Source organism: Euprymna scolopes, chromosome 1 (assembly GCF_053919585.1).
Source record: "Euprymna scolopes isolate OS-2025 chromosome 1, ASM5391958v1, whole genome shotgun sequence".
Classification (NCBI taxonomy): domain Eukaryota; kingdom Metazoa; phylum Mollusca; class Cephalopoda; order Sepiida; family Sepiolidae; genus Euprymna; species Euprymna scolopes.
In genome coordinates this window covers 156,607,096-156,631,035 of record NC_136482.1, presented here as the reverse complement: position 1 = coordinate 156,631,035, position 23,940 = coordinate 156,607,096, and the positions used below count along the sequence as shown (strand labels likewise).

Genomic DNA, 23,940 nt, shown 5'->3' with positions numbered 1-23,940 from the left:
ACCAGGTGTGACAATCAAGCTTTAGTAGGGTGTATTCCAATTCCTGCCGTAGCTGTTCATTTGAACCGGAAATCATAAAAATTGGTCAATAAGGGCTGTGTGAACTTTAAACAGGCCTGAATGAAGCGTTACCAAGAGAATAGTCGAAGGGAAATATTTAATAAAATCGATCCAGAAAAAATTATTGAATTCCTGAAAGAGATTAAAATATACAATAAAATATAACAGAAGATTCCACAAGAAACACCGAAAGCAACTAACCAACATCTAACACATAATTTTTCAGCATTAAATGACTCAAAAGTAGCTGATATGCCGTAAAACAAAACAAAGATGTGTAGCAATAACATACTGAATTTTCAAGAGTCTACGATAATTTTAAATGCCTTTACATACAAAAAAAGTAGTTAGAATGGTGCAAAGACTTGTACTCATAGATCGGCTTCTATATAGATTCTTTTCATTTTTACCTAATTTCAAGTATCATTTATAATTATTATTTATCCTGTCTAGATGACATACCATTAGCAATTTTGCAAAATGTGTGGTTTCAACAGGATTTTGGCTCCACCACAATTTGCGAATCATGTAGGCAGAAATTTAGATAACATTTTCAAGGAAATAGATTAGATGTTGAATGGCCGTCAAAAATCACTAACGTTGCGTCTTTTGGTTATTTTTCTTATAGGGAAATTCTTAAAATCAGTGGTTTATGCCAGTAAACCGAGGACTTTAAAAAGAGTCGAAGATACCATCACACATGAAATCAAAACCATAAGCATTTTTTTTTTCAAAAACTAAGAAAATGTGTTAAGATCATGAAACCCTGAATAAAAAATGTTTGGAAGAAGATGGATATCAATTCAAACATTTTTATTATAAATTAAGAGTTATAAAGCAATTTGTTTATTGGCCAAAACTTTTGCACCACCTTATCTATTATATAAAAGCAAAAACGTGTGTGTGTGTGTGTGTGTGTGTGTGTATGTGTGTGTGCTTTTTTTGTATGTCCGGTAAAGGCTTTTTTTCAGGGAGGGGGCACTAATTCTTCGAACGTTTTACATACTCCTAGATTATAATCTCTGATTTACGAAAGAAGGTCGTTTATCTTTTATTTGAGCAATTTTTACACACTATTTTTGTGCTATTTCTTACTCTCGCGTGTTTGTTTGCCTTTTTCGTATAAAACCAAAACTGATTCGAAATAACAGCGATCAGCAGGTGTTGAAGACAATCGGTTTTGATCACTGTGGGGAATACCCTTCATATCAGACAATTGCTATTCATTAAGACACTGCTAGAGCTCCCTCTAAGAGGAGGGGGCTGATTTCCTCCACGACGGCAGAAAGCTGAATCCTGCATGAACTCATTCATTTTCACTTTCTGCATGTCAACTTTAATCGTCAAATATCAGGCAATTGCTATTCATTAAGACACTGCCAGAGCTCCCCCCTCTAAATTAGAACGCTTTTCACTTCCTGTCCCATCGTGGCCGATCAGTAAGATGTCAGGGTTTTTTTTTTTTTTTCACTTTCTTTTCCACCTTTGCATCAAGGCTTCGGGTTTGAGCCTACGAGCCTACTACAACTTTTTTTTTTCAACACACACCTACAAACACCCAAGCAACGCCGAGAACTCCCTCTAGTATATTATAAAAAAGATGTCAGCATATCTAAAGTAAGGTTTTAAAAAGTTTTAAAATGTTTTGAAAGCAAAGTCAATAGACTGATTTAAAATTGCGCTCATAAAAAGAGAGATTGCTATTCTTTTAATTTGGTTGTATTCATAACTTGAAAAAATACATAGAATTTTAATATAAACTTGCATGTTCCTCTTGGTTAAATAAAAACATTTTTCTTCTCATGCAATGTAAAAAAAAAATTGAACATCAGTCATATTCCATTGCATGAACACACATCCAATAGATGCCAACATATATAAAACAGATGTAAAAAAAACGAGGTCACCATACAGTGGAATTTTTAATCTGTGCGAACTACGAGGAAGTTAACATTTTCAAGATGTCATTCGACAAAAGGTCACATTACTTTCCATTTAGCATGGAAATGGATATATATTTCTCCCTATATATCATTTCTTATTTTTTTATATTTCTCCTATACATCATTTCTTTTCTTTTGTATATATTTCTTCCCTATCTCTATTTTTTACTCCGCATCAATTTCTCTATAGTATATTTGTATTTTTGTTTAATTCTAGGCTAATGTTCTCATGCTGGGTTATATATGTATACTAGCCTGGTGGGTGCCCGGCCTTGCCTGGGTGTTTGGAGGTGTGTGTTGAGCAAAATAAAAAGTGGTTGTAGTACAGCGAAGGAGGAAAAGAACATATATATAAAAAAAAAGTGACGTCTTTGCTGTTGCATCCATCGCCAAACCAGAAGTGACGATGGTTTAAATTAAGGCTAATCAATCGAAAAGAGGGGATGACTTTCGAAAATATCAGCGAAAAAAAAGCGACCCCATCCTGTAGAAAAGTGTCCAGTTTAGGGTGAATGAATTAATGTTTTTAGCCAATTTTTTGGTATTTGTCGTCCAAAGGGTTGAGCTTCAAAACGATACTGACCTCATGAAAATCCATCGACTCTGTTGAAAGTTTTAGGCACACATACAAACATACATATATGTATGCATACATACATTTAAACAGACAGGTGAGATTTATGCTATAGATAACCTTGCTTTTCTCTTCTAATGAGAAGCTTCGAAATCATTGTTTTAAAGAGTTTTTTTCCTTATTGATTGAATGATTTATTAAAGTTTATTTAACTTTGAACTATCATCAATTACTTTTTATAAATATATGCTCCACCCATCCGTGTAGAGCTTTTTGTATTTTGATTTTCAACGATTGGTCTCAAACAAATCCAACAGCCTACTTGGAATCTGCAGGTCCATGTTTATATTTTAGCTTGATTTTAAAGAGCAAAAAAAATTTTTTTTATCATTTAAGGAAAAATTGTTCGGTTTTTGTAATTTCATATAGAAGACTGAAGTTCTTAACCAGAAATCAGTTTTTGTGCATATCGTTGCAACAATTCTTTGCATAGGACCGAAAATCAGAATTACAACTATTTTAATGTGAAAGTAGCCATCAAATTGCATGAACAAAAAAAAAAAAAAAAAAATTTACACTTTAAACTTTTTCTTTTTATAGTTTTTTTTTATAGTCCGAAGCAATTTTAACAAAGACTGCACATATATTAAACCAACTGATTTCTTTTGCATAAACTGAAAACAATAAATGGCTTTTATCTCGACACCAAAGGAGTCTCAGCCATTGTTGAGGTAGCTATCGCTTTAGTCCTGTGCAGTTCGAGGAGGCCTACCTTCCCAGGTTTTAACATCTCCCTTTGAGAAGGAGTTAGTTTGTAACTAATCTCCTGAGGCGCCCCTACCAAAGAATTCTGATGGGGCTGTCCAGGTAGCTTTTCTAAGCCTGAGCACTCTTCCTGAGGTCACTGGCTCTTCGATCTCACTTTTCGACACTTGTGTGACATCTTCCAGGGAGATGGGGGGGGGGGGGATAAATATTGAATCGATAATGACAACAAACCTTCAGGCCAAGATCACAGTGTAATATCTGTTCTGATGCTACACTTCACCTTTTCTGTCCTTGGACAGTGGAGAAGAAATCTTTTCGTGACTGAGACAATTTTTATTTTTGTTCCTATCCAGAGTGCCCCTTTTGGGGGAGCTGGATTTTCCCCACATTAAAAAAAAAAAAATCGACCTAGTGTCTAACTTTGCTCTCGTGGGGAGGCAAGCAAATAGGAACAATAAAGTGAGCCGTAACAAGAGAAAAGTAAAATCTATTCAAGATTTAAAGAGAATTATATTTTAGTGCAGCTTCGATAAAATACATATATGGGATGAGTATCGTGTAGTGGTTAAAGGAGCAGACTGGATTCGACATACAAGGTTCAAGTTCTGTCAGGGTTACTGCATCACTTTCACTAGCCTCCTAAAGAAAATCATAAATCCATCCATATCAAAATTACAAAATTACAAACAAATCATAAATCCAACCATATGTCAGTCAGCTACAAATTAAATAGTACGGTAGACAAAACGATTTCTTTGTAAATAAGCTGAGCGTGCATCCCCTTTCACGAGTAAATAAATCTGGGCACTTCTACACTATCAGGACAAAGTTTTGGAAATCGAAATACTGAATTTCACATGAAAACAATGGTATCTACGTATTCCTTGTATTTTTAAGATGATTATATCCAAAAATTACGAAAATTGATAAAATAGATAATAATTTATTAGAGAAAATAGAATTTGAAGAAAACGATTGTATTGTCTTATTGACAGAGGAGTGTTCAAAAGGGAGATAATTTCCTCCCGATAGTTCTTGGAAAACTTAGGAAGTTTTTGAACTTGTACATATGCTATTTTTACATTATTTAATTTTTAGGCGAACAGTTATTTTTATATTAAACAATTTTGAAAAAATCAAATGAAAAACAAACTTAGAAACTCTGTGTATATGTTATGTTTATTTTGTTATTTGTTTTGCATTAGTCACATTAAAAATTTAGAGCTACTTCACTTGTTTATATTTTTGTTTTGATTTATTTTATAAAAACAAGATGGCTGCAATTTTTCACCTGCTAACACAATTAAAGTTGGGTTTTCTTTTTTTAATAATTCAGTAATATTCAGATAATTTCGACTGCATAATTTAGAAGTTAACATTGTAATTTATCAGAATTGACAAAAAAAATCAGTTGGAACCATTGTTTTTTATCTGAAAACTATTTATCAATTATAAAATTTCGTTCTGATAGCGTAGAAGTGCCTAAATCTGTTCTGGCAAATATTTACTTTCACCATGACTAATGTTTGTGTAAAATTTTAAACAAATCCAAGGAGTGGTTATTGAGAAAAGTGCTAAAAAAACGAACGGATGAACGATTTGAGGGCAGTTTTACCCCTATAATGCCCCCTAGGGGGGCAACCAGAGTTATCCCATAAAATCTGTTTTGGCAAAAATTTACTTTTACCATAACTAATGTTTGTGCAAAATTAAACAAGGTGTAGTTATTGAGAAAACTGCAAACAAATGAACGGACGAACAAGAGTGAATTACTAGGTCAAATCCCTCTTGTCGGGGGATCAACAGGTCATTTTTTTTTTTACTCTAGTGCAACACCGGATGGGTGAGTTCTTAAACAGATAAAATGGTAATAAAAAAAATAAAACACATATTTGCTCTGCAAAAGTATTGAGCACTTCAGGTTTTTACTAATTACCAGTTTTACCATATATAATATATATATATATATATAACAAAGAAATAACAAAAGTCCATGTTCCGAATTTCAAGATGTTAAACATCTTACAGTTTATTTCCTTAAACAAAAGGAGAGAGTAAGTATTCTTTAAAAATCTACCAAAAATCAAATAATTATCAAATCAATATAAAATTTTCACCAATAATTAAGTGAAGAACGAACTTTATAAGGGTGCCTTTTTTTCCATAATCGATACTTATATATATATGTGTGTGTGTGTGTGTGTGTGTGTGTTTTTTTTGCCTACAACCCCCCCCCTTCTTTATTATTTATGGGTACAAATATGCTTAAAATAACCGTCCGAAACCGAGCAAAATATATTGTATTGTGGAGATGTCAGGATTGTAAATTAAAAAAAATGTGCACGTATCAGATTTTAAGGTTGAAAATCCGAATTTTGAATATGTTTTATTTTTCATCTTTAGTGTTTTGATGTGTGAAATTTATTGAATATGTTAATAAGTATTATTTTTCAGATTAGCCAAAAAAAAAAAAAATGTATATTTTCATTATTTTTACAAAAAACACTTTTAAATCTTCCAAAAATAAATTAATAATTTTCTTTTAGTGAGCCCAATATTGCTAATATACCAATAATAGGAAATGCTTTGAAGACTCTATACCAAAACAATTTTGCCCTATACCATGCTTTGAAAACTCTATACAAAAAAAATTTTGTTAAAAATATGGTAATTTCTTTCAGCAATTTCTTGTTACTTGATATCAATTCACCTATTGTCGACTATACGCACTAAAATAGTTGTTCTGTATTTACAAACAGTTGTTACCTTCCTCTTTTCCAAAATTACAAATTATTCCGAAAGTCGTTCTTAACATGAGGTTGGGGGGGGGGGGGGTTCTATTCCAAAAGCCGTTCTTAATATTAGGACATTGGGTGTTGGCCACCAAATACAACTGTAGTTTAATTTTTTACAGGGTGGGCTGCTTTCACTGGGCAACACTGGTTAACAGGTCCAGCTAGTATAGAATAAAAGCTAAATATTCTACAAAGTAAAAAACAAATGCCATTTTTTGAAATCTATTGAAAATATTGTTTTAGTCAACAGGATGACAGAATTTGTTGGAGGGTGGGATAATACATATTAAAATAAGTTTGAATGTGCGCGCACACACACACACACACACACACACACACACACACACACACACACACACACACAAAAAAAAAAAAAAAAAAAAATATCCAAGGCCTCAAGGATTACATAAAAACAACATGGTCTCCGAAATAAATATTATACCGGTTGTGGTAGTGATAACTGGCCTAATAAAAAACATTCAAAAATACTTAGAATCAATCTCTGGAAGATCGATCTATAATAAATTATAGATACTAGCCATAAAAGAGACTTATTATTATTAAAAGATACATCAGGTACAAATTTAACTTATAATGAAATCAAATGTTAGCTTCAGTAGGAAGCTTCCTGAACTCTTCAAAATAAGTGAAGTAAATTAAAAAAAAATACACATACAAATATACACATTAGGATTTTAGCAAGGTTTTTTGAGGAGTTTGTTTCCTTTGTGCCTATCCAGTTTTGCTCCGATATTAAAAAATTATAATTGCAGAAAAACTTATTATTCTTATTCTTATTATTATTTTTTATTTTATTAGATTTTTAAAAAAGCTGAATACCAAAATTTATGCAATCAAATAGTTTTAAATTTGATCGGTAAATATTTTCTAGTCGGTGTACAACTTGCTTGAATCAAAGTTAGAATTATGTCCCTTGGCTCTTGACCATAATGTAATAAGAAAATGGCAGACAAGACATTTTGCCATTAAAATGTTTTGTTTTTGTTTTTCAAAAAGAAATACTTGATCAATTTGTGTAATTTATGATTAACTGTTTTTTGTATGCCTAACACATAAGTACATAATATAATTCTTGTGCCATTTTGTTTATTTTCGTCTTACAACCAGTTTTTAATATTAAGAGTAAACTGGATACGTGCCATTTCCTCTTGTAAAGTTAGTTCACGTTCACATGTACTACTGGTGTCATATGAAAGATTTACATGTGAATTTGAGTCAGTCAAACAGTGGTAAATAGTAGTTTACAACATGTAGAAAGAAAAAAGAACAAGTAAATGATAAAAACAATGCATAAAAAATAGGAGAATAAAAAGTTAAGTTGTCCCGACCTATAGCAAACACAACAACAAACCAACAGCGTCTACTGTCTGTTATTTGCACTACACGTGGGGTGGATTACATTGAACCACATATTGTACCCCGCCTCAAACTACTCTAAAGACCATCCCCCACTACAAACACTTTCACACAATCTGCAATCCAGACACATTACTGCCTCTGGGATAAGGGAAGGAGTTTTTAAATGGACAGCTTGCTTATAAATTAAAACTGGTTGGTGCAGATACCCATTTATGATGCCTTACCCCCACTCGAAAGAAATCGGGTTAGAAAGAAAATAAATTTTAAACCTTCCATTTTTCCTCTGTAAAGTGTTTCGTGGACTTCATATCAATCAGTCACGTGATAAAATATTGGTTTTTCTAAAGATAACAATCCTCTGTAAAAACAGTAAATATGATTTGAAATTTTATGCAGACTTGTCATTGTGTAGAAAAGTAGTATATCAAGTTTAAGGGAAAACGCTCAAGTAATTTGTTCAAGGTTTACTTCCTCGTTTGCTACTTTTAAATAGACAAAGAGAGAGAAAGAGAGAGAAAAGAGAGAGAGAGAGAGAGAGAGAGAGTGAAAGAAATAGAGACAACAAAGGAGAGAGAAATTAAAAAAAAAAAGAGAAAGATTTTTTATTCCACTTGGGGGGAGGGGTCACCACTTATCAAGACCCGAAGGCCACTCGAGGATAAGGGTTAATGAATGTATGGTGGTGGTGGTGAAGTAATTGCTTATGGTGTAACCTGGGTAGAATTCAATTATTTATGAGGACGACTTAACAGGAACTTTTTTACATTAGATTTGAAGGCTATCATGTTGTATCCAACCGGGAAGCATGCCAGTGTCCCAAAGGCAGGCAGTTTTGGGAAAGAAGCTTTGTTCATGGAATCTGCATTTAGGCACATATAGAATGAGGAAAATCATATATAGTGGTTGTAGCTAATCAAATGTTTTTTGTGAAAGTTTGGCAAGAGGGATCATAGATTGGAGTTCAGTCAAGCACCTGCCATGCAAATAGTGATAGAGCAGAGACAGGCTTGCAACGTCTCTTCTGTGGGAAAGAGGTTGCAGGGAAGAGAAAAGAGCATCACCTACTAGGTTTTGAAGCCGATTTTCAACTCCATCAAGGTAGGATAAGGCGTGCCGAACAGCTCCTGCCCAGATGTAGCAAAAGTACTCCATTTTAGGGTGCATCTGGCTTTTATACAGAGAGAGGATGAAGACAAAGGTGAAAGGAAGACAGAGACAGACTAACAGAAATATAGAAAAACAAGGTTTTGGGCAGAATGTACTTTCCACAACTTGATCTAAATTGCCTTAATTTAATTACAGTTTTTTTTTTGGGGGGGTCCATTAATGAAAGAAAAATAATAAATAAAGAAACCACTGCTTTTCTCTTGTACATGTTTATTATATTTTAACTAGCATGAGCAGAACAACCCCATGCCAATCCGCAGAGTGGCATGGGCTTGTTCTGCTCATGCTACAAAAGATCAAAGTCAAACTCAAGAAGATATGCAGGACGATTACCAGCAACATGAAGAAAATCATAGCATCTGTCGACAGGATGTCTAGAATCGCTCTAGCACAGATCTGTCGGCAGGCGATAGCAAAGACAGAGTATGACAAGCAGAACAATAACAATCGCCATCCCCTAGTTGGACACCAAGATGTGCCACAGCAGCTGCTACCCTGCAAAAGCTTTGCCACTGTCACAGACCTCGGACAAACAACACCAGCATCCTTCTGTCTGTATTGGTGGAATGAATCAAAGACAACAACAACGATGCTCTTCCAACACAAAGACAACCTCCCTACAGGCTCTAACCCCAAACCCCAGAAAGAGTGGGTTCAAGAGAACGTTGTCAAACCACGGAACAATCTGTACAGTACGCCCATGTCCCTGCGGTGCCGACATGCAGACTATTGTACACATCTTCCCAGGTTGCCCCCAAAGTGAGGTATGCTCCGATGTGGACCTTAAGAATGCCTCGGACACTGCTAGACAGTGGATCTGGAGATGGAATAAAACGCGATAATGATGAAAATAAAATACGAACACCTTTACCAAAAATGACCAGATTCAGCATTATTACTAGGGCTAAGACAACAGCATATTCTTTTCATTGTTGACTCTCGAGTATATATCCAACACAGACACAATCAACTAAGAACTATATCACTAAGATATCAATGGATATATATTTGAGAATCAAAACAAGGAAAAGAATATGCTGTTGTCATAGCTCTAATTATTGCATAATTTCAAATTGGTTAATTGCCATGAAGCAAAACAATCTCATAAAAATGTTAGTATTTTTTTTGTGTACTTCTATTTTCCAGACTTATTATCAGCACTGCTCAGACATTAACTTTGTTCTTTATTTTTTTGGTTATTTTTTTAAAAGTGAATTTTTACCTTAGCTCCACCTCCATAATTTTCTTTAAAATGACAACTTTTATAGGCTTTCAACTATGCTGAATAACTTTGGTGGCGACAAGTAGTTTTCGAGATATAAAGGTATGCTTTATGGTCTGTACTTCGGTGGTTGCCAGATTTGAGTGCACGCACGATAAACAAATCTCATTCTCTTCAACCAACGCGTCACCCACCAATTTTTTTTTTGTGGGGGTGGGGGTATAATCTTTGTGAGGGGTATGCTAACAACGAATATCAAGGTTAAATTTGAGGCAAATACTTTGACAACCACCCTCCACTCATAAAATGGGGTGTCTATTCTGAAAGCCATTCTTACCATGGCGGGATTGAGGGTATCTATTTCGAAAGCCAATCTCATAAGAATGTTAGTATTTTCTTCAAAGTGAAAAGAAAAGAGAAAAACAAAGAACAAATCCAGAAAGGAGGGAGGGGGTGATTGCTATCGTTATAGAACAATATTAGAGATGTGCTCGAAAACATGCTCTTTCTGCAATAAAGTGCAAAAACTGCATATACTGAACATGGCTACCATCTGTTACATTTGCCAGTTTCAACATATCAAGTACTTAACAATGACATGGCTATTTTGAATTAAAATTTTTTAACTTTAGTGTTTCATTTACTTTTTTTTTATTTTATTATTCCACTCCTAACTCTAGAATTTTTGTATGCATTTATTGGCAAGTCTTAAGATGTTAAAATTATACATACGGATAGGAAGATACCATGAAAGAAATCATTTTGAAATAGACTTTACTCTATAGATTAAATTATATAAAGAAATGTTGTAAAAATCAGTGTGCATTTTATCTAATATATAAAATTAATTGTGGAATTCTCAAAATTAGACCACAATAACAATGAACCTGATAAGTTGATATTTGATTCTAACTAGCCTTTTTTCCTCCATTACATTGCATGAATACGTTTTTGGGGTTTTTTTTTTTTTTTTTTTTCAGAAATACTTATTCTAACTAGTAATATTGATAACATGGAAACATTGTTTTTTGCTAACCTACACAGGTCACACTTTAATAAAAAGTAAATTTCAATTTTCAAATACACAATTATACTTTTACATAAGAATTATTAAACTATTAATTAGCACTAGTTGCCGGGGAGGGGGGGTTACTATCGCTTAGAACTGTTTATATAGCCTCTAGATCATAATATGTACGATTTGTGAACGTACATTGCGTCTAGATTTATTTACCTCGATTTTTATAAAATTATTGCTATTTCAGCCCGTCTTGTGTTCGTTCAGCTTTTTTGTATAAAACCGAAACTAATTCAAAGCTAAGGCAGTTCCCGGTCAATCGCACCAGGGAACGTTCAGAAGCAATCAGCTTTGATCAATGTGGGGCCAGACTCCTTATATCAGACAATTGCTATTCAATCTGGACAATGGGGAGCTGGTTTCCCCCCCCCCATCTCAAAATCTTGGGGACACAACCAGCCAGAGTTGGGTAAACAAACCCAAAAGCTGTCCCGCAACAAAAGTTAACTCCGCGCTACTTCTATTTGACCTTATTAATGAGGTCAAATAGAAGTAGCAGAGTTAACTTTTATTGCGGACACGTGTCAATTCTGTTTTTAATACTTTTAAATAAATAAATTCAAACGTGTTTCAGTTGCTCTTTGTTGGCCGAGCGGGTAACGTGTCAGGTTATTTGCACACTTTCTTTTCCACCTTCGCCTCAAGGCTTCGGGTTCGATCCTAACTACTTACCAAAACTGCTTTTTTTTTTAAGCCCCCCCCCCCAACACAAACACCCGGGCAGCGATTTTTTTTAAAGAAGTTTTAACATTGTTTTGTTTTTATATTTAAACAGGGTTCTTACTTCACTTATTCTTTTGTTTTGATTCCCCCCCGCCCAACATGCACACCTCTAAACACCCGGGCAACACCAGGTACCCCCCCCCCTAGTCTTCTATATATATAAAAGCGAAAATGTGTGTATGTATGTATGTTCGCTTTTTGTGTAGGTCCGCAAAAGGATTTTTTTCGTCGGCTTCTCGAGGCCGTCACTCATTTTTAAAACTTTTTATATCACGTCGAAATCATAATAACTACGAGTTACGAAAGGGGTTGCGTGTGTATTTAATTTGCCCGATTTTCAAAAGCTAAATATTGAACATTCATTTTTCGATCAGCACGTGTGGATTCGTCTTTTTTGCATAATAACAGCGAAACTAATACGAAGGTTGTTGCATCGTTCCCAGCGCGATCGGCGGGAATGTCCAAAAGCAATCAGCTTTGATCAATGCGGTTTTTCCTTATATCAGACAATTGCTATTCAATTTGGACAAGCCCCTTTCAATGGGGAGCTGGTTTCCCCCCCCCCCTCCCATCATTTTGGGGAAGCCCAAACTGTGACGCAGTAAATGAAAAAAAAACAGTCCTGCAGTGAAACAAAGTAAACAAATGCCAAAAAACTGCCCCATCATCGTAACGCTCCCGCAATGACCTCATTAAGCAGCCACCTGTCAATCAAACCTCCTTGACTTGACTCACTTTAATCGCTCTTACATTAACATTGTCGCCATAGCGCAGGTGTTCAGGCTCAGTCTATTGGCCTCAAGGCTCCAGGTTCGAGCCCACATGCCACCCACCCTCCATTTTTTTTTTTTTTTTTTTTTTTAAATCACTATCGTTAAGTTTCCTTTTTGTTCTGATTTACCCCCCCCCCAAAAAAAACACACACCTACAAATACCTGGGCAACGCCGGGTACCCCTCGCTAGTGTGTTTATAAGAGACAATATGAGCACAGTTTGATGTCACAATTATTCGTGAGGAACTGAAGAATTGCATGAATGCATCAGTCCACAACTCGATCCTTGTCACAGACTATTTGACTAAGACAGAAGTTGGAATTGTACAAGTGCATTGCAAGCAGAGAAGATTACTTTGAAGGGGACTAGAGTTTTATGTGTGTAATATCAATAAAAGTAAATGACTAAGTTCTCTCTGATTCTCTCTCTCTTTTGATCTTGAGCACATAATACAATGGGGAAAGAGGTGGCTGGTTAATTTAAATGCTTCTATTTTTACATCATCAACGCTCTGATCCCCGTCTTTCATCAATTGAAATGAATGGCTTTCATCTTGAGGATGCTCTATGTTTGACAAGCTGCTGGGTCTGACCTTTACTCCTGATCTAAAATGAAACGTACATCAAATCCGTTCCTAAGGTCACTGGAAAAATGGTGGGATCCTTCTACGGCTCCAGTAGATATCTCACTGCAGATGCAATTCTCTCCCTATATAAGAACCAGGTACATCCAAAGATGGCATACTATTGCCACATATGGGTAGGAGCTGCTAGAAAGACCTTATTCTACCTTGACAGAATTCAAAATAGACTTCGTAGTCTAGTGAGAGATGCCCTTTTCTCTTCCCTTCAATCTTTGGTTCCGCCAAACTTTCAAGAAAAACACTTGTCTAGCTGAAACCACTATCAATAATTTCCCTCACTCTTTATCTGTGCCTAAACCTAAACGTAGATTCCATGAACTAAGCTTCTTTCTTAAAACTGCACACCTGCGGAACTTTCTTCAGTTTGCCTGCTTTCAAGCTGATTATAATTTGGTCATCTTCAAGTCCAACGTAAACAAGTTCTTGATGAGTTGTCCCCTTAAGTAATCAAATTTACCAAATTTATGCTACTAACGATTACTATAATACTTTCCCATTGACTACTGTACACTCACTAACCCTTCTCAAGTGGCCTCTGGGTCTTGATAAAAACAAGAACAAAAGTGCCCTCATGAAAAAAGTCTAGAAACTTATTGAAGGTACTTTGTAGTAGATGTCCTTTTCTCCTCCTTATTACCTTTCTCAAGGAAGAGATGTTGTGAGTATATCTCTGCTCTATCATTATTTTCATGGCAGGGTTTTCACTATGCTGCAGTCCATGCTCACCCCCCCCCCTTGTAAAACATTTACAACACTCGCATATCTACAATCATTGTCAACAATTTTTTCTACTCTCCATCTGTGACTAAAACTAAACGAAAATCCCATGAGCAAAGTTTCTTTCCGAGAACTGCCTGTCTGTAGAACACAATACCACCAAACTCTTTCTCAGCTGACTATAACATGATTGGTTTCATGTCTAATGTAAAAAAGTTATTGTTGAACCTTCCTCTTAAATAATCAAATTTTATCCAATTTCCACCATAACCAATCATTATGGAGTCGTTGCACTAGTCACTTGAGACTCATTAACCCATATCCTCAAGTGGCTCTTGGGCTTTTGATAACTGGCGACTCCCTAGTAAAAAAGTAAAATATTTGCATGGTTATGAGCAGACTGAAAAGGAAGTTATCCTAGGCAGGACAGTTAATATATAGTATGTTGTCCTGAAAAGGACAGATAGAATCACTCAATTTGTAATAAATGGTTTGTCCTGAACCAGACAGTGTTTGTTTGGTCTGGTTAGGAAAGAGGGACATCAGTTACTGTGTTCAGTTTGAGTTGAGTCCACAGCTGGACAGGGAGGAGGACGTTGACAGCTAACAGATGCTGACACAAAGTTTTTAGCACATATTTAAGAGAAACTTCAAAATCATTGTGATGTTGGCATGGACAGGTACTCATTGCAGTGGAAACAGTAACCAGAAACATCAGTGCTAGTCATGAGCTGTTATAGCTTATTTAAACTACAAGAAGCATCCTGTTGCTAAACAGAAAATAAATCAAGCCAATAATTTAATTGCCAATATCTCAAGAAATGGTCATAATGTTCCTCAGAAGCAAGGAATATAGGTGTACCTATGCAGGGTGGTGCCAGTCGTCTGTTCAACAGCATTCAGTTTTGTTAGTGGCAAATTCAGACCACAACAGAGTATCTACAACTACTACTACTACTACTACTACTACCTATTCCATAGTCTGTGCCGTTTAGTTTATTTTTTCCTGAGTTAAGCACCAGAGATTAAACTAATAATAACAGTAAAAACTTGTAAAAATGAAATTGATTTATTGTAATTTTTTGCAGTATTCTCAAGGAGAAGGATTCTAAAAAATCTCATTTTTCTTTTTTCTTTAACTCTCAGTAAAACCGGTGAATTTAAAAATTCTCCCAAAAATTCAAATTGATCAATTTCATTAATTTTTTTTTACTTATTTAAAAAAAAGCTAGACTATATATAAACCGAAATAAACTAATATACAAAAACAATTCTCTTATTTTGTCTCCCACCCCAATGTGATCTTATCAGAAGTTTTATTAAGGGGGGGAGGTCACATCTCAGTTTTTTACATATTAAAAAATGATGAAATAAGATATATTTAATTTTGGGCCACAAATGTTGCCGATTTATCAGACTTTTATTATTTTTTCAGAAAAAAAGGAGTTGGAAAATATATTAAAATTATTCAAGTTTTACAAAATGTTTAAAAAGGATTTATAACTAGCAGCTCAGCCTCAGCCCGGCTTTGCTCGGGCCCTATGTACTGTTCATAACAGTATGTGCATATGTATACATATATAAAAAAGTTTGACTCAAGGTAACCTACATCTAAAATTTTAAGTGTTTAGACCAAAAATTGGTGAACGAGTTTGGTAGAGTCTGCAAAGGTCAACACTTTCAACTTTGACATCTTGGCAGCCAAATTTTCGCCCCAAAACTGATTAAAAAGCTTTCATGTTTGAATACACTTTATGTAAAATTTCAAATGTTTGGACCCAAAATTGGTTGAGTAATTTGATAGAGACCGCAGAGATTAAATTTTGGGTTTGTATTACTGTACACAGATTCGAAAAAGTTGTCAAAAAACAAATATATAACAAATAAATGTTATCAAAGGCAAGATAAGTTACTTTTCTACCAAACTGGATATATTTGTGTTTTTATTCAATGTAACATGTTTATTCAGCTCGAAAACCATACAGTGTTTACCGATGTATTGGAAAATTCAAGATGACGTCTGACTCTCTTTAACACGGTAAGTTTGGGAAAAGGTGTTATAAATAAAAAACTAGATAAAATACTGTTAAAACTCGCTCAATATATGTTACCGTGACATAGGTTGACATATATTCGGCGGGTGTTTAATAGTATTTTGTCTAGTTTTTTATTTATAACACCTTTTCCCAAACTTACCGTGTTAAAGAGGGAGTGAGGCGCCATCTTGAATTTTCGAATACATCGGTAAACACGGTATGTTTTTCGAGCTGAATAAACATGTTACATTAAATAAAAACACGAAAAATATATCCAGTTAGGTAGAAAAGTACCTTATCTTGCCTTTGATAACATTTATTTGTTATATATTTGTTTTTTGACAACTTTTTCGAATCTATGTGTACAGCAATACAAACCCTAAATTTTTTTTAACTTTGTCCCCATAACATTTGTTTTTGGCTCAAATCAAATTAAAAAGTTTGATCCATGTCCAAGTAACCTACATCTGAAATTTCAAGTATTTAAATCCAAAATTGGCGAAGGAGTTTGGTAGAGTTTTCAAAGGTCAAATCATTGAACATTGATTTCTTGACAGCCAAATTTCTGGTTGAAAACCGATTAAAAAGATTTTCCCAAATGTCAATAGCATTTTCCCAAATGTCAATCTCGAGTCTGAAGCTTGAAAATTGACAGAGTAATTTGGTAGGGAAATGTACACACACACACAGACAATTTCACTTTTATAGATATATAGATTTACATTTGGCAGTTTTTACCTGTGTAATTGTAAACGATTTCCCAAATTATTTCTAATTTTTCTTAATGATTGAAGTTTTCATGGTTTGTGAAAAATAAAATGTAGATTTAGTCTTAAAACTTATTATGAATAAACAGACAATCTTACTATTAATAATTAAAAACACATTTTTTTTTAATCGATGCCGTTTTTGAATAGTGAATTATTAAAAAAAATATTTAGAAATCAAACGTGAATAATTTTTTTCTACAGAAGGCCAATAACACAGTAATCTGTTTGTAAGTCCCTGATAAAAATCTTGCATTACTCGTTTCTTTTGTCAAAACAAAAATATAATTTCTAAACCAAATAACTGAAACAATTATGATTTAAGAGTTAATTAAATTTCTTTGCGCGTGGCATGTTTTACAATCTGTTAATATTAAATAAAAATGTGAATTTTTGTTTATGTCCATACAAAAATTTTGTATGGAAAATAAGTTTTTGATAAACTTGATTTAAGGATTTAGTTAAGATTTAAAAAAAAAAAAAAAAAGCTTAGTTTTAGGAATAAAAAATTGATATATCCTAGAATAAAAAGGAATTTAATAAAAAATAATTTTCGGTTTACAAATTACGATATTGAAAATTAATATTAAAGGAAATTCTGTCAGTTAGAAGATTCCATATAAAACCGGAAGTTAATTGTTTTATGTGTTGTCTGCTTAAAATATGTTGTTTTTTTATGTGGGGGGGGGGGGGATATCCTATCTATATGTCTTTTTCATAATATTTCAATCCAAAGGTAAGACTTTTACTATTGTGATATTTCACTTGAATAATGATTGAGCAAAACTTTAAAAAGATATAATACATGTTTGTACTAAGTTTTTTTTTTCCTATATTTTTAATGTTTTATAAGACCTGTGTTTTGTATATTTGTGACGCCATAATTAATTTCTTTTTTTTTTTATGTTTCGATTATTTTGTGACAGTCAAATCAAATTTCGTCCGTTTTATTCAGTGTAAAATAAAGAATGTTTATATGCGATTTAAACCCTGATCTTTTTTTCTTCAATACAGTGAAAATTACGATGAATCAATTTCATTTTACGAGGTTTTACTTATATTTTTTTCTATGGGTGTCGAAAATTGGTGTCATGTCTATATTAGACTGATATCAGTAAATTAGAAAGTGGATTTTCAACTTGGTTTCGGCAGCTTTGTAAATCTGGCTTTCCTTACTTTAATCCTCACATTTCATGAGCGTTATTTTTTGATAAACGGGGAAGAACTGCTGTTTTCTGTGTCGGATCCTATCCAGCTAATATTCATCATTGGCTAGTTTTTAACACTGAAGTAGTTTTTTTTTTTTTTTTTTTCTTTATTTTATATTTCTTTACATCAAATGGCTTCAAGTCTTGTCTGGGGCGATTTCCAATAGAAATAAAATTTTAAAAATAGGACTAAAAAGAATTTTGGTACAAAGGCTAGGTCAGTTTATAAGTTGAAATCCAACTCAAGCGTTTAATAATATTAACAAACGTTAACATTTAATAGGTTCCAGGGTTCGACACACAAAGCTTCCTAAATTAGAAAAGATAAAAGTGAAGGTCGAAGGTAACAAAGGTAAACACGTTATGAATATAATTACCAAAGATAGTAATCATCCGAATAATCCTAATTAAAAATGTACCTAATAAAATAAATTATTACTAAATTACATCTGATTATTACGTCAATGTCATTTTTTAAAACTTTTCAGTACTTGTGCAGTTTACAAGCCGTACAATTTTTTTAGATAGGACTTTCAAGTTAAATTCGAATTTTGCCGTACCTTTTGTTTATTAAATTGTTAGGTGAAAATACAGAATAGTTAATAGTTAAAGCCACCAACCCGCTCACTTTCCAATTTAAGAATGGCGGTAAATGTGTAGTTTAGCGGCGTCTTTGAGTCTAATATGGTTTATATAAAAATAAATAAGTTTTTATAATGTTTTGTCTGTCAAATAATTTACGCCGCTAAATTACACATTTACCGGCTTTCTAAATAACGTTATTTTTTCAAAACGGTCCGTAAATTACAAAAGTATTTTTGGCACACAATAGCGGTACCCTCTCTAATTTTTTTCCCAGTAAATTATTATTGAATATTTACAAATTTACCAGATTATCAAAAAAAAAAATAAATAAAAAATAAAAATTTTTTGGTAAAGGGGTGCAGACTGCAGTATCTTGACTTTACACCCTAAAAAAATCCTTTTAAAATTACCACTATGAAAGATTTTCAGGAGTGCTAAAAACGAAAATAATGTTTTAAATTCCAGGAAACAATTAGTTTCCAAGATATGAAGAAATTATAGTTTCAAAAACTGGGGAGGGGGGATCACTTTTCTATATTAATTCAACATAAAATGAGCTCCTACTTTATGGAACTTTTTGTAATGCTTTTATATAAATATGCGGCAAAAAATATGTGCGCTTGAGAGTACAACAATGGCCACCATTTATAACATAAAGAATTACATTGCTTAATATCCGCAAAACTACTTATTTGCGGAAAATCTAAATGTGATATTCTTTTTCGGCACACCCGAAAACTCCGTGAAATCAAGTTTTTTAAGGTAAGTTTTGTGTTGGTCTACGAGGACACAATTACCCATTTTAAGATTAAAACTAAACGCCATAGGGTGCTCATTTTATGTTAAATTAATACAGAAAAGTGACCCCCCCCCACCTTTCAAAAATATAATTTCTTCATATCTTGGAAACTACTTGTTTCCTGGAATTTTAAATGTTATTTTCGTGTTTAGTTTCCCCCGAAAACCTATAGTAGTTGTTAAAGGATTTTTTGAGGGTGGAAAGATACTGCAACTTTACTATTTTTTTGTTTGTTTGTAAAATATAAAATTCGGTTTTTGTAAAATATAAAATTCGGTTTTTGTAAAATATAAAATTCGGTTTAGTCAGCGATATTTGAGAATTCGCATCTTCATTCGTGTGAAGTACATTTCAATAATAACGTGTTCCTGTTTACTTGCCAGCCCACGAGGAAAACGTTAGACATATGCGGTCGATTTAAATCCGAGACTAAATCAGCTCCGCCAAAACGGACACTTTGGGTTATAAACCAAGCATAAAAACTGCCGCCGCCTAAAAGGATCTCTCCTCTAATCGAAAACACCGAGAACAGGTCAACGTGTCTTAAAAAAAAAAAAAAAATCAATAAATAAAAAATAAAAAAAACGAAAAACACGCTCTCCAATCGCCATAGTTTACAGCAGTCGATGCGATGCGCAAAAATTTACGACTGTTTTTCACTGAATGAATTAAAAAAAAAAAATGTTTTTTGTATTACGAATCTTCAATTAGCAAAATCATCGATATAAGCCGTTGTATCAGTTTTTTTTTTTTAGTTCACAATTCTTTAAAATTAAGATGCGATCAATTAAAGAATTTTATTGTCTTTTTATCGGTTCTCGGTTCTTGCCGGCACGTGTCGCCAACCAATTTGCCGGCATGCTACATTCATTCAGCTTTTTTTAATGCGTTATTGTAAGTTCAATTTAAATTTAAAAAAAATAAAATAAACTCATACAGTATACCACTGTTTTACATGTAATTGTTGAAAACATCGGAAAGGTCTTTAATAAAAAAATTTATTCCGATGAAATAAGCCCCCCCCCTTAAAATCAGAAGTGGGGGTTGTTCTTCAAAATTTATATTGGTTACTGAGGTTCAAACGTTTACAGGCTTATAAAACAATTTTTTTTTTAATATTCCATTTTTGCGAGAAGAATTATTTTTTCCACCATGTGAATACTCCAACGTGGACAAAGTTAGACACATGGTAAACTAGAGTTCATGGAAAAGTGTTTTAATCCCTAATAATATTTAATCTAAAAAAAATATTTTGTTGGTGGTTTTTTTTTTCACATCTGCCTCATGATAGAACGAAAAAAAAAAAACAGAATTGACAATATGTCGCTTTAAGCAAAAACAATGTTACGCATTTAATTGCCATGTCCAAAATAGTAATATATCCAAAAATTACGAAAATTAATCGAGTAGAAAGTTATTGGTACTAGTGCAAGAGTGATTCGGACGTAAATAATAACGTTATTATTGAAAACTTTAATTAAACTTGGAAATACGATTTAAAAAATAGCGCGCATATCACTCTCTGCACTAGCACCAAGTTCCTACTTACTTACAATGCCTCCCCACGGGATAGAGTTAGACACCAGGGTCGTTTTTTAATGTGGAGAAAAGGAACAAAAATAAAAATTGTCTCAGTCATGAAGGATTTCTCCTCCACTGACAGAGAACAAGAAATTGAAGTGCAGCAATCAGCATCTGAAGAACAAATACTACACTTTGATCTTGACCCAAGTTATTTATAGTTAGACGTAATTTTTATGGAAAATTGGGTAAAACTGCATTTTTCTTAGATGTTATAAAGTAGACAGTGAAGAGTTCACACACAGGGAATATAACTTGGAACGCAAAATTTAGATTACACCGCCAATAGCGATAGACTTTTTTTACTAAAAATATTAATTCTACTCAATGGATTTTCGTAATTTTTGGATATGTGACTATTTTCGACATGACAATATTGTTTTTGCTTAAAACGACATATTTAAAAAAAAAAAATCGATCTGTCGACTTTATCTTAACAAGCACCTTTACTTGACTGTAACGAAGACGAAAATAACCCTAAGTTTGATTTGGGACGAGGAGAATGTTGAGATTCTAAATTCGGCTTTGCCTGATCCTACAGATTGCATTGTCTTCAAAAATGACTAAGTTGAATTCAATTTTTACGATATCTTTATAAAATTATTAAATGAAAGTGCAAAATAGTTACAAAACGCCCTTCTCTCTTCATGTTAAGAATGGGTTTCTAACTAATAACGGTATTATTTCAGCACGGCCCGTATTCTGTATAAGGATCCAAAAATATTTAAAGATTCGAGATAAGACGAGGAATGTATGTCTTTAACTAAAATTTATATAATAGATAAATTTATATTCCCCGAAACTATTAAAAAAAAAAAAAAATGGATAAGTTTTAATGGTCTTAATGGCATAAAAAAAAACAATTAAAAATTGGGATAAACAATTATTTAGCATCAAAAACAGCGGGATGTTTTTGTAATTAATTGTCAAATTATTGGTAATAAAATGATGTTAATGATATCACGGCTCTTTTTCGCGGACTAAAATAACTAATTTTTTTTTCTTCTTCAAAAAGTACAGATTAAAATATCAAGAAAATATTTAAATCTATTCATTTCTTAATTTTTTTTTTTTGCACAGGATGTAAGGAACCTTTTATTTCTTTTTAAATAATTTTAAATTGGATAGGTGCTTATTTTTATTGACGCACGCTCAATTAAATTTAATTTAAAATTCCGCAAAACTTTTTTTTCGAAAATGGTTAAACTAATTATTGCTTCGTAATCAATCTCGGAAAACTTAAAAAAAAAAAAAAAAAAAAAAAAAAAAAAAAAAATAGAATTTTTGAAAAGTAAAAAATTTTTTTTTTAAATTGTTTATTATAAAAAAATTTTATTATCCCTATTTACTTGTATCCCCACGAGGTCAGGGTTAAACACCAAGGCCGATTTTTAATTTTACCATTTTATTATTGCCTATTCTTTCAAACATCTAAATCTTTTTTTAAGAAAAATAAGTTTAAAACATTAAACAATCTCCACGCCATGTTATTAATGTTTTAAGACTCATTAAAAACAATCATTATGTTTTTTCATGTTTAAATGTTTTAAATAAGTTTTTGGCTTTCGTTTTTATTTTTTATTTATTTTTTTTTTTTTTATCCAAGTGTTGGCACTTTTAAATATGACAAGGGTTTTTCAAAATGTCTGTTTTAATTTTTTTATATAAAAATTTAAATTAAAAAAAAAAAATTATATTTTCTTTTTAGACTTACCGACGGCCTTCATATATTCATCAAAATTTTCACTGCTTTCCAATATCCATTTCCCAGCTAAATCGGTGGCCATGGCTAATAATTAATTGTAAATTTGTGAAATTTGGTTTCAAAGCCGGCAATATTTGTCTGAGTTCTTTCTCAGTGCTGGGTGTATGGTAACTGCAGAGCACTGATATGGGCGCGCGTGGGTTTTATACGGTGCGTATAAGAAATCAGCAGTCGGGAAGAGGAGGGGAACTTGCCAGGAAAGGAGGAGGGAGAAAAGAGCGTATAAACCGGGCGAGAAACTTTCTTTTTTCTTTCTTTTTTTTTTTTTTTTTTTTGCCTTTATTCTTTCTTTTAAATAAAACGGAGACAATAAAAATAGAAGCGAGAGGGGAAAAGGGATGACGCGAAAGCTGAACGGAAAGAAAGATGGTGAGAGGAAAAAAATAATCAAGAGAGGAAGAAATAAGAATAGGGTTAAAGTGCGTGTTACTGTCACTGTGTGTGTGCGTTAAAACAAGAAAAACAAAACGAAAGAAAGGGGGAGTGAGCGGGAGATGAAATAAGGAGTAAGGACACCACCATGTGTGTGTGTGTGTGTGTGTGTGTGTTACTGCGCGTGTGTGTATGTGTATGAATTATAGTCACATGTTCATTAATAGTCACAGTCTGAATCTGAGGATTAGAATTGTTTTAGTTTTTTATTTGTTGTTCTTGTTCTTCTTTTTCTTCTTTTTTTTAAATCATAAATACTCACACTAAACTAAAAATGTCTTTCAAATAACAAACAAAACATGTTAAACAGCAAAATATTTTAGGTGCAATTTTTCTTTTTTTACGTTTTCTGCAAATAAATGCTACAAAGTGTAGTATCTGTTTTGATGCTTCGGGCTAAGGGATTTTTTTTTTTTTTTGTTCCTGTTTTTTTTTTTTCTTCTTTTTTTTTTTGAGAGCTGGATTTTCCTCACATTAGAAACCGGCCTTGTGTCTAACTTTGCCCTCGCAGAAAGGCAAGCAAATAGGAGCACTACCCCTCCTCTAAATTTCACTCATCTTGAAGAGAAAGAAATACAAACTAACCCCCATTCCTTACCCACAAAATGTCCTTTTCTCCATTCACCCCCATCTAGAGGGCATCCCCACTTAGAGACTGACCCGAAGAAGCCAGGTTCCTTTTACAAACCTAGTGGAACGGGCAGTCTATCACCAAGTTAACATTGTATTTTAAATGTAAAACTAGTAACATCTTTGATCTTAATATAATGAAGATTATGTGTCTGTTATCGCTACAGTTACAATATTCTTACTTTTTTAAAACTTTATTTCAGACTAGCGTTTTTACCCAACATTGCCCAGGGGCAAGGACAACAGCATTAAATAATTTTTTGTTTTTTTTAAGTCTCTTTCTATCCTCTCTC

General features: G+C 33.2%; 1 protein-coding gene across 1 annotated transcript in view; it reads right to left on the bottom strand.

Annotated features, from left to right (window-relative positions):
* The window catches only part of LOC145276862 (sodium/calcium exchanger regulatory protein 1), a 36,124-nt gene extending 12,995 nt beyond the window's left edge, over positions 1-23,129 (bottom strand). The window contains exon 1 of the mRNA XM_080128265.1: positions 22,535-23,129. Within this exon, the coding sequence (XP_079984391.1) occupies positions 22,535-22,607 (73 nt within the window). The 5' untranslated portion in view covers positions 22,608-23,129. The remainder of the gene's footprint in view (positions 1-22,534) is intronic.
* Positions 23,130-23,940: the final 811 nt, after the last annotated feature.